At 39.6% G+C, this 15,349-nt stretch overlaps 1 protein-coding gene across 1 annotated transcript; it reads left to right on the forward strand.

Moving 5' to 3' along the window:
• Positions 1-12,955: 12,955 nt before the first annotated feature.
• LOC143530729 (uncharacterized) lies at positions 12,956-15,028 on the forward strand. The gene is made up of 2 exons (XM_077026191.1): positions 12,956-13,409; positions 14,502-15,028. The coding sequence occupies exons 1-2, from the start codon at positions 12,956-12,958 to the stop codon at positions 15,026-15,028; spliced, it is 981 nt and encodes a 326-aa protein (XP_076882306.1).
• The last annotated feature ends 321 nt before the right edge of the window (positions 15,029-15,349 follow it).

Below are 15,349 nucleotides of genomic sequence, written 5' to 3' on the forward strand. Positions count from 1 at the left end.
TATCGACAACAGAGAAAAAGCGCAAACGTGCTTTGGATGGTATGTTCGAGCATAACGTAAAGAAGATGAACAAGATGATCGAGACCTTTCGTTATCATGAACAAGAGGAAGTCAAAATAGCAAGGGATCGAGCATCGGCATACCAAATGAAAAAGTACAAGCCAGCTAAAGATGTGAGAGGTGATATGGTAGCATGACAGTATGATTCAGATCTTAAGGTATATATCATGAAGTGGGAGCATGGTATTTATTATTTCAAACGCCCACACGATATCTTACCTATGCCCAGATGGGATGTGAGAACCCTAGCCAATCAACCGTTTGTGAATCGTGGGGACGATAAATGGGCTAGTTGGTTCTATAAGCAGTTATTACATGAAACCCGGTTTGGTTTCAAGTTCTTCAAGCCTCAGGTGCCAACTCATAAGTACATTGATGAGATTGATACTCGCACTGGCTGGAGGAAGTTAATTTTACAAGTCAAGCCGCCGAAGAATATGAAGAGGGTTCCCATGAAGATATTTCCTCAGAGTCTTTTCACCTCGTTCAATTATTGGTACTACGACAATATTACAGGTGAAGCGGTGATTGTTTATGGTTACGGTTCTAACACGAAGACAATACGTGTTATTGATCCGATGTGGCTAGTCAACCTATCTGAGTCTAACAATGATGCGTTATTTACAAGTTAGATCAGATTTGCTAATGTAAGAGATTATGAACTTGCTATGCAGTTTCAGAAGGTTGTTAGAGTCTGTTATGCATACAAGATTCATAGCTGCATTGACTGGAAGACGAAGATATTCCAGTGTTAAAGTAGATAAAGAGCTCGAGACGAGGGGGAGTTTGTTGATACATGTTTTGTACGTCTCGATCTTTATCAGGGAATTAATGTAATAAGTCTAAAGTATAGGGGTCTTAATGTAAATATGGCTAAATGGGCCATTCGCTCTAATGTAAGTTACATTCGTTACCCCGTAACGAATGTAACACATTCGTCTAATTGTAAGCTCATTCATTAACCAAGTTTAATGAATGAGGGCCATTCGCTATCTTTTAAAGTATAACAAATAAGTATGTTTATTCGTTAAAGTATCTGTAACGAATGACACATTCATTAAGTGTTAAGTTAACGAATGTGGTCATCCCCTATAAATACCCTGTAACTTATCATTAATGTAATAGTTCTAATATTTTGCCATTTCTCTCTCGGAACTCTGCCGAATTGTTCACTCAACATACACACTACACACACATAACGTATGCAAGAATTAACATGTGTATCGTTGTTATCAAGATCTAGATCTGTACAAGCTCTTTTAGCCATCCCCCTAGCGAATGACCTAATATATTAACATCTCATATGCTAACCTTTTATAGCTTATTAGGAACCAAAACTGTTCATTCGCTAACATCCCCTAGCGAATAAACTTACATTATTGTCAAAACTAGTCCTTAGACTATTACAAATTACTAAACTAAATACAAAGAACGAGACGATTATTGATGAATCAATAATGTTGAAATTTATTCTATTGAAGAAAGCCGTGGTGCGACAGTGGACAAGAAGGATGAACGGTGGTGTGATGATATGCTCACATATATCTATTTGTGCTTCCTCAATGTCGGTGTTGAAGTCTCTCAATTTACGATGTACTGCAAAAGCTAATCATTCAACATATTAGTAAATTTGAGTTGAAAATACCATGCTATAGTGGAATTAGGATGTGGCAAAATATAGGGTTACAAACGTGGGAGGAAAGAGCACATGGTATAATACCTGTAAACATAACAACATAAGCAAGTATATCAGGTGGTTACTACAAAGAACACAGGAGGTATAACTATGAACGAATTTAGGGCTTGGCTAGGGGGTGCCCATCGCCTGCCTGCTAGACTACCGTGTTTGTGGATATGCGTTACTATATGATGAGTCAACCTTATTAAGTGCCCATCATCGGTAATTAAAGTGTTTAACTATTTGTTTGGTTTTTTTGTGGTCAAATGAATAGTATCAAAGTGCGCCTGAATGCTTAAAATATACAGTTGGGGCAGAAGAAAAATGAAGAAAAAAATAGAATTAGGAGAATAAAAGGTAATATTTTATTTATTTTGTCATTTCTTTATTTAATAGTTACTACTTTACTCAACTTTTGATACTTTTCTGTTGACTTTAAAGTAGCTAGTAGTCTATTAAATATACCAAACAAGAAAGAGTAAATTAATCTTATCAAAAGTGAAATTTTAGAAAATATATTATTTGATTTATTTTAATTGACAGTTTATTAGTATATTATTTTAGTTCATGTAGGGTTATAGCATTCCTAGCTTATTTTTTATTCAAATCCATATAATTACACTAAAAATCACAATATTTTTGTCTCATTTTCAATTGAATAATATTTTTTATACATTTATTATTATCTTTTATCTCTTCTCTACTCACAACCACTTTCGAAAAATATTAAAAAACTACATGTTGTGAATAGTGTATCCACAAATTTAACTTTCTCACAAAACATTTTCTCTCTCCTTCTCACAACCACTCATAATCATACCATATAATTTACAAAACTCACTCAAATATTTATAGAGAACGGTTTGAGAATGCTCTTAATTGAGCCAATCTTATTTCTTTTCATTGGAAAACATAACAATTGTACGAGTGTTCTGGTATTTGTATCACGCGATTATTTAAAAAAAATACATGTATTACATATTAGAGAATATAAAAACGGTTATATTGACCACTAGTTAAAAAATTTTGATTCTGTCACTCGGCGACAGACCAACAATTTTCATGACCTAAAGCGAATATAAAAATCCAGGGTCTTTTTCAAAAAAACCTCGCTCGTAATTTTCAAAATTTTATTAATTCGACTTCACATGTAGCTAAAAGAATAAGTTACATACAAAACCAAATTAGTTTCATTTCTCTTTAAACAATCTATTTTATAATACAAGCAAGTGATTTACAATGTCTAATTTGTTTTTAAAACAAACCAACCAAAATATGAACGTCTTGACATTAGGGGTGAGAAATAACCGAATCGTTAACCGAAACCGAACCGAAAACCGATGAAACCAAAACTCGAATTAACCGAAATTAACCGAACCGCAACAAACTCTTCATTTTTTTCATGTTTTCAAGCGTTTTTCCCTCTATTTCATGTATTATATGTATTAATAGTTTAATACTATCATTTTCATGTATTTATATCTCCATTTCATGTACTAATATCCCAATGTCATATATATATATACACACACACACACACACATTCATTTCATGTAGTTATACCTTCATTTCATTTGTTTAAGCATTCATTTCATGTATTTTTAAGAAAACTTTTAGCCCAAGTTTGATATTGGTTATTTAACGAAATTAATCGAACCAAATTGTGCACACCCCTACTTAACATCTAAACTCTATACAAAACAAAGAAATCCAATATGAGACAACTATCACTTTAATAATCACCCTAATTCTTATTATCCTGCTCATACATTATGTAGGGTTTTTGTTACACCCCGTTAAGCGATTTGCGGAAGCGTAAAACGGAAATGTAACAGACACAACTGGTATCAAATACATGGTTCATAAAGAAACATTACTAACTAATTTACAATATATTACATCGTTCTAACATCTTTTACAAACTAAGTGATACAATCAAAACTAGTCCGTTAACTACTTCACTTCATACTCTAATGCTCACAGCATCGATCACAATCCAAACATGTAACACATAAGCATTTACTCCTATTTTCTGATTACCTGAAAATCATGTTAACACAGGTCAACTACGAATAGTTGGTGAGTTTCATAAGTTTTAATGAAATCAGTTCTGCGTACCACACAGTCATAGTTAGTATGTACGCGCGTATGTAAGCAAATGTATTTATGTTTATATATGTACATCTGCGTCTTTGTATACTCATATGTATGTGTATAAGTTTATGATAAAGTTTAAAATTACGATAAAATAGTGACTGCTTGTTCGTACTACGTACCTTCATTTTCCACGTAATATCAACCACTGTGGCCCCCCTTCTGCCCACAATGGTTCCACGTAAAATCAACCACTACGGCCCCTCTTCTGACCACAATGGTTCCACGTAAACTCAAACATTACACGGTGTATACACAGACAATTACTATTTTCTACACATAGTATTTCCTACCCTATCCATATAGTATGTATATACAGATATATATATATATATACACACACATACACATATAGTATTTATCACGTATCACCAATAGCTATGGCCCCTCTTCCGCCCACAATATGTATAACCACAATATTTTCTTGGTATTCATTTCATAATCAAGTTAGTTTACTTAGTTGCAGCAGAACTTGGCTCATAGGCAATACTCAACTTTTGTTTAGTAAGTTGTAGTAGAACTTGGTTCATAATCCATAATCAACTTTAGTTTAGTAAGTAGTAGAATTTGGCTCATAGGCCATACTCAACTTTAATTTGACACTTTTGGTTTCCTCGCGCCTGAAGCTGTGGAGCTACTTACCCGTGTTCAGCGGGTCATGCAAAGTAATGTTATGACTCCAAGATCAGCAAATATAGTTTTTAAAAGATTGGGTTTTGCGATTCAAAAAGGGGTAGCGGCGTAGCTTGTTGCCCGCTTGCCTTCTGTTTCGATGTGATCTAAACTTTTCTTTAATAAGATTTTAAATATAACATCCCTATTTTTATAAATTTAGTATATTGCAGCAGAACATGGCTCATAGGCGATACTCAACTTTAGTTTAGTAACTTGCAGCAAAACTTGACTCATAGGCTATACTCAACTTTAGTTTATTACTATTGTGGCTCCTCTTTTGCCCACAATAGCCCCATGATCATCATAGAGCATGTTATACCCATGCCCATTATAGACCACGTTATTCCCATGGCCATTACAGACCACGTTGTTTCCCAAATTAGTTATGTTTAGCATTACATAACGTGTTTGTATAAACATGTTGTCACGTGTAATTTCATTATGTTTTATCATTCGTACTATCTCCACTTAATATACCAATCAACGATAATAATCACCTTTCATCAGCACGTTGTCAATCATTATGTCTGTAGGGACTTTTCATATATAAATGTTCAAATAACTTATATACTGAACCGTTTTCAGATAGATAACGTATATAAACACGTTTTTCACCCCAAAAGTTCATAAAAACAGTTTAAAAGTGGGGTCCTGAAACTCACGGATTTGTAGACACTCAGTGCGAGGTCAGCTCGGTGTTCGTTTCCCTTGCTATCTGTAACGCCTTTTAATTCTGGTTTCAAAAATTAAAGCTTGTAGAGTATGTATAATTCTCGGGATTTATTAGGCGTTTCTCGGAAGCCTTTACGACATCTCGGTACATTAAGCCATTCAACTTTTCTTTAATAATGCCTTATGTTTCAATTTGGAGGGACTTGGATGTAACTTGTTATTTTATATCATAAAACAATTACCCTAACCCTAACTTCATTCCAAGCGGCCGATCGCAGCTAAGACCCCCCCTGCTCGTGTTTCTTCTGCCCAGCCAAGTTTCAGCCGTGAAAACTTCAATTCAAGTTCGGTTTTATGATTCCCCATGTCTTTTACACCTTAATTGATCATATTAACGCGCCTATTGGTCGTTAAGGTTGAGTTTTGATGATAACAGTTTGCTGACAGATTCGTATACGTTTATTGTAGGGTCTGTAACGTGATGATAATCCATTGTTTTGGATCGATTCTTGATTCCATGATGTTCTACTTTGAGTCTAGTTTCCAGAAAGGTATAATACGTAATTTTTGGACGAGATTTGAATAGTTTTTATGAATTTATAAAATCGAGTGTCAAAGCTGATCCGGGATGACGGATTCTGGTCTGTCTTCCCGACGTCATAACCTTTTTTCGACAGGTCCAAATTGGTTGGTTCCACTTCTGAAAATTAGTATTTTGAGTTAGGAACCAAACCCAATTTGAATTGTTAATTAATTTTATATAAATAAAACCATTTTGTTGCGCACTGAAATAGCTGCACGTACCTTGCTATGTTGGAGGAATTTTATAATTTTTGTGTCCAATATAAAAATATAATAAAAATATTTTTTATAAACCTAAGACATTTATTAAAGTCTGGTAAAAATTTAATAATTTATTTCAAAGGTTATCCTATGTAATTAAATGCATCTTCGCATGCTAAAATCTACACGTTTTACTCGTTATTAATCGCTAAGTTCGTTTTAGGCTTAACCGGTGGATGTTCAATTGTGTTTTTGTTGGGGCTGTTTGAAGTGAGTTTTTGCACCACAATCTTTCTAGGTATGTCCCGTATATCATACTTAAAGAACATGTTCATAGGTGTTCGTTAAGTTGATCAACTAGTTGTAGTTTGATTGTTGTGTTCGGTTGTCTAGAATTGTACTTTGGCGCGTTTAACGTGAGGGTTGAAGTGATTAACTACCAATTCAGCTCGGGGACACTTGGTTTGATGTAAGGTATGTTCAAAATTCATTTTTATAAGTTATGGGGCTGAATTGGTTGTCGGTTACTCCAACGGGTCGGTACAACGCGCAATTGTGTTTATTGAATAGTTGGTGCGTTGTACTTGCGGGTTACCGACCCATTTGACTTGTGTGGCGTCGTGTGGACTTGTTGGCTGTGTTTTTATCATAATGGGTCCATACGGGGCTGAGTTGGATGTTAATGGCCTAAACGACTCCTAAACGCGCGTGTTAGTGTTACCTACTGCTCCCGGGGGCAAATTGGGATTTCTTTATTCTCGGGAGTACCTAAGGGTCGTTTTGGTGAATATGAGACCTCGGGGGCTGTTGTGATTAAGTTTGATGAGGTAGAGGGTTTAGGTAACTCGAACCATGTTAGAATGTCTCGTAGGATAAACGGGTCATCTTGATGTCATTACTATTGATTGAATGTAAACCGACAAGTGTTTGAGTTTTGGGATTTCTTAGGGATTCTCTAGCTCGTGGTGAATCCACGTCTTGTGTCAGGTGAGTTCTTGATGCCCCGTTTAACTCTTTTTAAGTTTTGGGCTAGCATGCACACCTAAGTGATTTTGCTTGATGAAATGTTTTAAACGATTTTACATAGGCTTGCTAGTATTGGTAGGCCTTGGAATGTTAATGAATGTGTGTATGTATATATATATATTATAGAATGGCCAATATTTGGCGAATGTTGTAGTCGTCTCGACTACTGAATGTTGCGTTTGCCTACTTTGTGTTTGCATGCGCTGAATGTTACGTGTTTGGGATGTACGTTTTCTCGGCCCTGAATGTTATTATTGAATGTTATATATATATATTTATATATAGGAATGTATGTATAGAGACGTTCGTACGTAAGGATGATTATTTATTGAATTTGATGACCTAACTGATGTAACTCCGTTTACAGTTTTAAAACCGTTGGAATGATTATTAACACTTTTGTTACTTATTTAAAACTTGAACTCACTCAGCTTAAGCTGACTTTGTGTGCATGTTAGTGTGAGTTTCATGTTAGGAAGAGGATGCCTTATCGTTTGGACGTGCACGAAGCTACTTGGACGGTGAAAGGCATACGCGGATGGAAGAATGAATTTTGAACAATTTATTTTAATTAGTTTTACGAATTATATTTAAAATTAGTTTTGGGCAAAATTTCCGGGTTTTAGGGAACTTGTTTTACGATTTATGTTTTCCGCGGAATATACACTCTGAGATGTTTGTTTTAATGGAAGAAACCGTTTTCAAGTTTAATTTCTTTAAATAATATTTTGTATGAATACCAACTGTGGGGCTCCCGGGGTTCGGGGTCTTACAAGTTGGTATCAGAGCCTTGGGTCGAGGGATCCGAGCATCCCCGAATGCTTGGACTTGAACTGTAAGAAAAGAGACCAGTATGCCCACCGCGAGTAGCTGCACGCCAAGAGGTAACTTTAAATTATTAGTCATTCCTTTAAATTTAAAAGTTTCTAGTATGTGGTTAACTGCCTAAGTGTTAGATTGAATGCTAATGTGGTTAGGGGCAGGGGGTGCTAAGAACGGGCCGGTGAAGTAAACGACTAATAACACTTGATCAACGTTATTAGCAGTTTACCCTTACCTTTCATGTTTTAAATACCACTTGTGTCTGACTATGTTAGGGTTCCGTCTTTGTAGGGATAGGATTTGTCTAAGTCTCGAGTCGTTAGCGTTAAAGTTTATCTTATTCCCTAAATTCTCTTGTTCGTTTCCCATCCTCTCAAACGCTTTGTGCGTAACGGTTTAGCTGAGGCGTAGCATACTGTCACTCTGGGTTCCTGGTACATGATCCCTTAAATTCCTCGCTCCTTCAAGAATGTATGAGCAACTGTTTAGCTAAGTAGGAGCGTGATGTTATCCCAGATACCTTTCTACTTGATGAATTACCGGCGTCAGTCTTATTTGATTCGGGCGCTAGTAGAAGTTTTGTGTCTACCGCTTTCTGTTCCTCGTTGAATAAATCACCCGAGCGCGTAGTCGATGTGTTTGAGGTTGAGGTCGCCGTAGGAAAAATCTGTTTCCGTGTCTAGGGCTACCGTCGGTGATGTTCCTATCGTTCGAGATTTCCCGGATGTAATTCCAGATGATTTCTCAGATGTGCCGCCGGACCGCAAGGTCGATATCCAGATAGATCTTGTGCCGGGCGCAAAACCCGTTACTCGAGCCCTTATTGTCTAGCACCGAATGAGATGAAAGAATTTATGGCCCAGTTGGAAGACTTGCTCGAAAAGGGCTTCATTCGACCGAGCATCTCACCTTGGGGTGCCCCGGTCCTGTTCGTTAAGAAGAAGGATGGTAGCATGCGAATGTGCATTGACTACCGTGAATTGAATAAGCTCACTGTTAAGAATCGGTACCCTCTCCCGAGGATCGACGACTTATTTGATTAGCTCCAAGGAGCTAGTTGGTTCTTGAAGATCGACCTTAGGTCCGGGTATCATCAGTTGAAGATTCGGGAAGAAGATATTCCTAAGACTGCCTTCCGCACTCGTTATGGGCACTACGAATTCCTCGTGATGTCTTTCGGTTTGACCAACGCACCGGCTGCGTTCATGGATCTTATGAACCGGGTGTGTAGACCGATGCTCGATCGCTCTGTTATTGTATTCATTGATGACGTCCTTGTGTATTCCAAAATCGAATCCGATCACGCCGGTCATCTCATGGAAGTTTTGGAAGCTTTGCGACAGAACAAGTTGTATGTGAAGTTTTCTAAGTGTTCTTTTTGGTTGCGCGAGGTTCAGTTCTTGGCGCACGTTATTAACCTGAGTGGTATTTTGGTTGATCCTGCAAAGGTGGAATCCGTGAATGAATGGGAGTCTCCTAAGTCTCCATCTGAAATCTGTAGCTTTCTGGGTTTGGCGGGGTATTACCGCCGCTTTATTCCCGATTTTTCGAAAATTGCTTCTTCACTGACCAAGTTGACTAAGAAGAGTGTTAAGTTGGTTTGGGGTACTGAGCAGGAGGAGGCTTTTCTCGAGTTGAATAACAGGTTGACGCATGCCCTGATTTTAGCTCTACCTGATGGCACTGATGATCTAGTGGTTTATTCTGATGCCTCTTATTAGGGGCTTGGTTGTGTTTTGATGCAGCGAGGCCGAGTCATCGCTTATGCCTCACGGCAGTTGAAGCCTCATGAGGCGAATTATCCTACACACGATTTAGTGTTGGCGGCGGTTGTGTTTGCGCTTAAGTTGTGGCGGCATTATTTGTACGGTGTTCCTTGCGTTATTTATACTGATCATAAGAGCTTAAAGAATTTCTTCGAGCAAAAGAAATTGAATATGCGACAGCATCGATGGTTGGAGTTAATTAAGGACTACGATCTGGAGATCATGTACCATCTGGGTGAGGCTAACATGGTGGCCGACGCGTTAAGCCGGAAGGAGAGACCAAAACCTATTCGTGTGAAATCCCATCAGCTTATTCTTAAACCCGATATTTTGAAACAAATAGCCAAGGTTCAGAATGAGGCTTTGCAGGTGGAATGGATTATGTCAGAGCGTGTTTGGGGTCAGGAGAAATTGTTGGAAGACGTCGGTGACGGGGTGAAGTATAAGGATGGTCGTTTATGGGTACCGAAGTATGGGGATTCAGAGATAAAATTTTGGATGAGGCACACAAGTCGCGCTATTCTATTCACCCAGGCGCGACCAAGATGTACCAAGACCTGAAGAAGAATTATTGGTGGCCTGCGATGAAGTTTGAGGTGGCTCAGTATGTGAGTAAATGTTTGACGTGTCTACAAGCTAAGGCCGAGCATCAAAAGCCGTTCGGGAAGCTTCAACCTTTAGAAATACCTGAGTGAAAGTGGGAGCATCTTACTATGGATTTCGTGACTAAACTACCTCGTACTCCTAGGGGTAATTATGACACCATTTGGGTAATCGTGGATAGACTTGTAAGGCCCCGAACCCCGGGAACCCCACAGTTGGTAATCATTCAAAACACTCGTAAAATTAAATAAACTCAAAAACCGTTTCTTCCATTAAAACAAACGTATCAGAGTATCAACTTTGCGGAAAACATGAAATATGAAATAAGTTCCCGAAACCCGGGAATTTTTGCCCAAAATCCAAAGTAAGTATAACTTTTATAAGTTTCTTTGAAATAAAACATTCATAACAATTCTTCCTTCCAGTATGCCCTTCACCATCCAAGTAGCTCCGTGCACGTCCAAGCGATAAGGCATCCTCTTCCAAATCCTGAAACTTACACTAACATGCACACAAAGTCAGCTTGAGCTGGGTGAGTTCAAGTTTTAAGTAAAAGATATCAGTAGTAAAATCATGATAGTCATACCAAAGGTTTTCTAAAAGTAAAAGGGTACATCCATCTAATCATCATTACTGAACTTAAACATCTTCATACATACATATACAAAATGTATATGTAAACATCCATTCAATAACATCCCTATATACATAACAGTATGTATATATATATATATATCATCCACGTATAACATCAGGGTCAAGCAAACGTACAACCCAAACACGTAACATCAGTGCATGCAAACACAAAGTAGGCATACACAACATCAGTAGTCGAAACGACTACAACATCGCCAAATAGAGGCCAAGAAATAATGTATATACATATATATATATATATTTAACATCCCAAGGCTTACCATATACTAGCAAGCCTATATAAAATCATTTTAAAAACATTTCATCAAGTAAGAAAAGATTTAGGTGCGCATGCTAGCCCAAAAGTAAAATGAGTAAAAAGGGCATCATGAACTCACCTGAGATCGATCGAATACTTGCAACGAGCTAGGAAGTTCCTAAGGGAAAAATCACAAGCAAGGGTCTGTAAATTATACATAACGCGTTACTAACCTAGACTGTAGGAACACTCTAGCCTAATGGGCTGTACAAGCCCAACACTTTGGCCCAAGGCCCAAAGATAGTCAAATCGGGTCGAATGCGCGTGAAATAATCCTTAAAACCATTTGTTAACCGAATCAGCCCCGAATGGACCAAATTCCGTCTTAAACCTTTTCATTCATCATAATTATGTCACCCGAGTTGATAGGGTTGACGGTTCCTTTTTACAACACTTACTTTAACATTTAAACGAAAATTCGCGCACCGCCGACTCGATTGACGAAGCACTAACCCCGACAGCCCCGAGCACCAAAAAAATAATTTTTCCACAGACCTTAAACCCCCCTAGGGCTGCACGAACAGAATCGGTCGGTCACCCGATCAACTAACGCATCAAACTCAACAATTTGCAATTCTACACCCGATAAACCCTAGTTTTCGAACTAAAATCGATTGACCGACCTAAACACCTCCAATGACCACGAAATTTTAATATGATGTAAATGCCATACCTGGGGATCTTTCTACACCGGAAACTCTAATTTTTATCCACGAGAAGTAGGTCAATTGCACTCTAGCCGAGATCTTGAACTACCTCTAGGAACTTGGAATCGATCAAAAAGTCGAAGCAATGAAGGGGGGGGCTGGAGATGGCCGATCGGAAGCGGGATGACGTGAAGGCTTCTGAGAAACGTCGGATGAATCCCGAGAATTATACATACTCAACAATCTTTAATTCTTGAGATCGGAATCAACGGGCGTTACAAGACTGACCAAGAGCGCTCACTTCTTGCCGATTCGAGAGACTTTTAGTTCTAAGCAGCTGGCCGATGTGTTTATTCGTGAGATTGTCTCTAGGCACGGGGTTCCGGTATCTATTGTTTCGGATAGGGATACGCGTTTCACCTCAAGGTTTTGGAAAAGGTTTCACGAGGAGATGGGCACAAAACTCCTCATCAGTACTGCTTATCACCCGTAGACGGATGGTCAGTCCTAGAGGACCATTCAGACTCTTGAGGATATATTGCGGGCTTGTGTTATCGACTTTGGTGGTAGTTGGGACCATCACTTACCGTTGGTAAAGTTCTCGTATAATAACAGTTATCATGCCACGATTGGGATGCCACCGTTTGAGATACTGTATGGTAGGAGGTGTAGGACTCTGGTCTGTTGGGGTTCCATAGGTCAGAAGCAATTGGGCAGTTTGGAGGTGGTCGAGGCCACGACTGAGAAGCTCAATAATATTAAGGCTTTTATGAAAGCCGCGCAGGATCGTCAGAAGTCTTACGCGGATAAAAGGCGAAGGCCTATTGTGTTTGAGGCCGGGGACCGGGTTATGTTGAAAGTTTCTCCATGGAAAGGCATTATTCGTTTTCGTAAGAGGGGGAAGCTCAGTCCGAGGTTTATTGGTCCGTTTCGTATTTTGGCCCTAGTTGGTGAGGTAGCTTATAGGCTAGATTTACCCGAGGAGCTCGCGGGGATTCATCCTACTTTTCCGTGTCCCATATGAGGAAATGCTTAGCGGATGAAGAGTACCCGGGAGAGTGATACCGACGACAGGACGGAGGAAATTTTCTTCTGTCATAGTAAGTCGCATAAGATGTGGCGTGCGTTCCCCGAGGTGTTGATGGTTGACACGACGTACAACACCAACATGTACGACTGGCCGTTGGTTCAGTTTATCGGTGTGACCTCGACATCACAGTCGTTTTGTATCGCCGCCGCGTTTGTGATCAGGGAACGGCAGAGGAACTTCGGCTGGGCTCTGGAGAAACTTAAACAAATGCTCTACGACTGCAAGGAGCCACGCGTGATCCTGACTGATGCGGACCAGGCCCTTATGAACGCATGCGACGCGGTCTTCCCTAATGCCACAAAAAATTTATGCAGGTGGCATATATCCGAGAATATCAGGAGAAAATTTAAGGGCCTATATAGCACGGAAATGGGGACGGACTTTGCGTACTGGTGGAAGGTCCTGTATCAGTCGCCGACGATTCAGGAGTACGACCACCTCAACGTGGAGTGTCATTTGATACGGGACGATAGAGCCGGTGAGTCCTTCGTATCACCTGACAGTTTTTAATAGCTTAAACATACGTGTTAATAACGTTTCCTTTTATTTTTCAGAGGTCTGGCAATACATTCGCAAGAGCTGGCTGGATCCATACAAACACAAGTTTGTAGCCTGCTGGATCGACGAACGCCGAAACTACGGCGAAACTACGACGAATCGAGTTGAGAGCCAGCACGCAAATCTGAAAGGTACCTCAATGGAAGCAACAACTCGCTCGACACAATTGCCAGGCAAATCCTTAAAATGGTCAACTCGCAGATGAAAGAAATCGGTAAATCTTTTGAAGCCTCCTGCTCGAAGGTCATGGAAGGACATCGACAGCACATCTGGTTGAAGAAGCTAATAAACAGGGTGTCGATTCACGCTCTGGGTCTACTTGTGAACGAGTATGGGTTGATACACAAGATGCGTTACGGTGGCGCTTCATGTAACCACCATTTGTATTCGTCTTCGGGGCTGCCATGTGCCTGTCGGATTAAGGGATACATAGTTAACGACATGTGTATCCCAATAGAGGATGTTGACCCGTTCTGGAGGAGGCTTAATTTTGATCCAGCCTGTCCGCCGAACGAAGAGCCAGACTACGCAGCAGGTCTACGGGACATCACAGATACGCTATCGTCCATAGATGACCCTAATCAAAAGAAAAGTTTTTTCGCTAGGCTCTTGTCTGCTATTCCAGGGAGATCTAAAAAGAAGGAGCCAGAAAAAAGAGAGGATCCTCGGGGGTGTCCCAACAAACCAGATCCCCCGAGGCACAGCGCATACACCCCCGCTCCAGATCTCCTCAGACACAGCTCCTACAACCCATCCTCGTCACAGGGGCCCAGCCAAGAAAACCCCACCCCATCCTCGCTGAATCGTTCGTTGTCCCAGTCAGCGTCGCGGTTTAAAACTCCTCGTGGAAGACCTACGGGAGCTAACCTCGGGTTTCGTTTGATGGTTTCGCCTGTGCAACTACCAGCGATAGAAACGTTTAGGAGCGTCATTCCTAGCTGGGCCCATCTGTTCGTCGCAGACATCAAAAACGTATGCCCAGACGGTAACTGCGGTTTTTGATCAATTGCAGTGGGTTTGGGGATACATGAGAAAGTTTGGCCGGATATTAGGCGGGCGATGCAGAACGAGCTGGAAACGAACGAAGGGTGGTGGAGGGCGATGTTCAACAAAGAGGATGACAGATTGTACGGTTGGGTTCATTCCAGCATTCCGTACTACAACACGGTCAAACCGGCGCCGCCGAGTCGTTGGTTCAGCTTACCCGGTCACGGGCACGTGGCTGCTCAGACATACGCGTGTGTGTTAGTCAACCTAGTTGGCAATCAGGCCGAATCTTACTTCCCATTGAGAATCGGTCCTGACTTGGTTCCGGATTCACAGGTTATAGGCATCGCTAGCTGGGGAGGTGATCACAGGATATATATAAACCTGGTAGGGGATTTCCCAATGCTTAGGCCAAACCCTAATTGGGAAAGAAGCGCCGTACCGGCGGCGCTCGAATGGAAAACACGGTTCGGACAGCGTTTGAAGGACTACGAAGACATACGCCAGGGTTGGCGAAGGGAATCCTCTAACGTAGATCTAAACAGCTTATAGAAGACATTGTATCAATGGACAAAAAGTCTATAATAATAATAATAAATATTAAATAATTAATAATAAATAACAATAATTTTAATAATAATAAATAACAATAATTAAATAACAAACTAATATTAATATTAATAACTAAATAATATAAAATAATAATAATAATAAATAATAATAAATAATAATAACTAAATAACAAATTAATATTAATATTAATATTAATAACTAATAAATAATAAATAATAAATACTAATAAATAATGATAATTAAATAAAAATAATAGGCCTAAGACGCCACGTATAGGACTATACGTGGCGTCTAGGACCC

Source organism: Bidens hawaiensis, unplaced genomic scaffold, assembly GCF_021521415.1.
Source record: "Bidens hawaiensis isolate Kalapana, Puna unplaced genomic scaffold, B.hawaiensis_p1.1 tig00000657_1, whole genome shotgun sequence".
NCBI lineage: Eukaryota > Viridiplantae > Streptophyta > Magnoliopsida > Asterales > Asteraceae > Bidens > Bidens hawaiensis.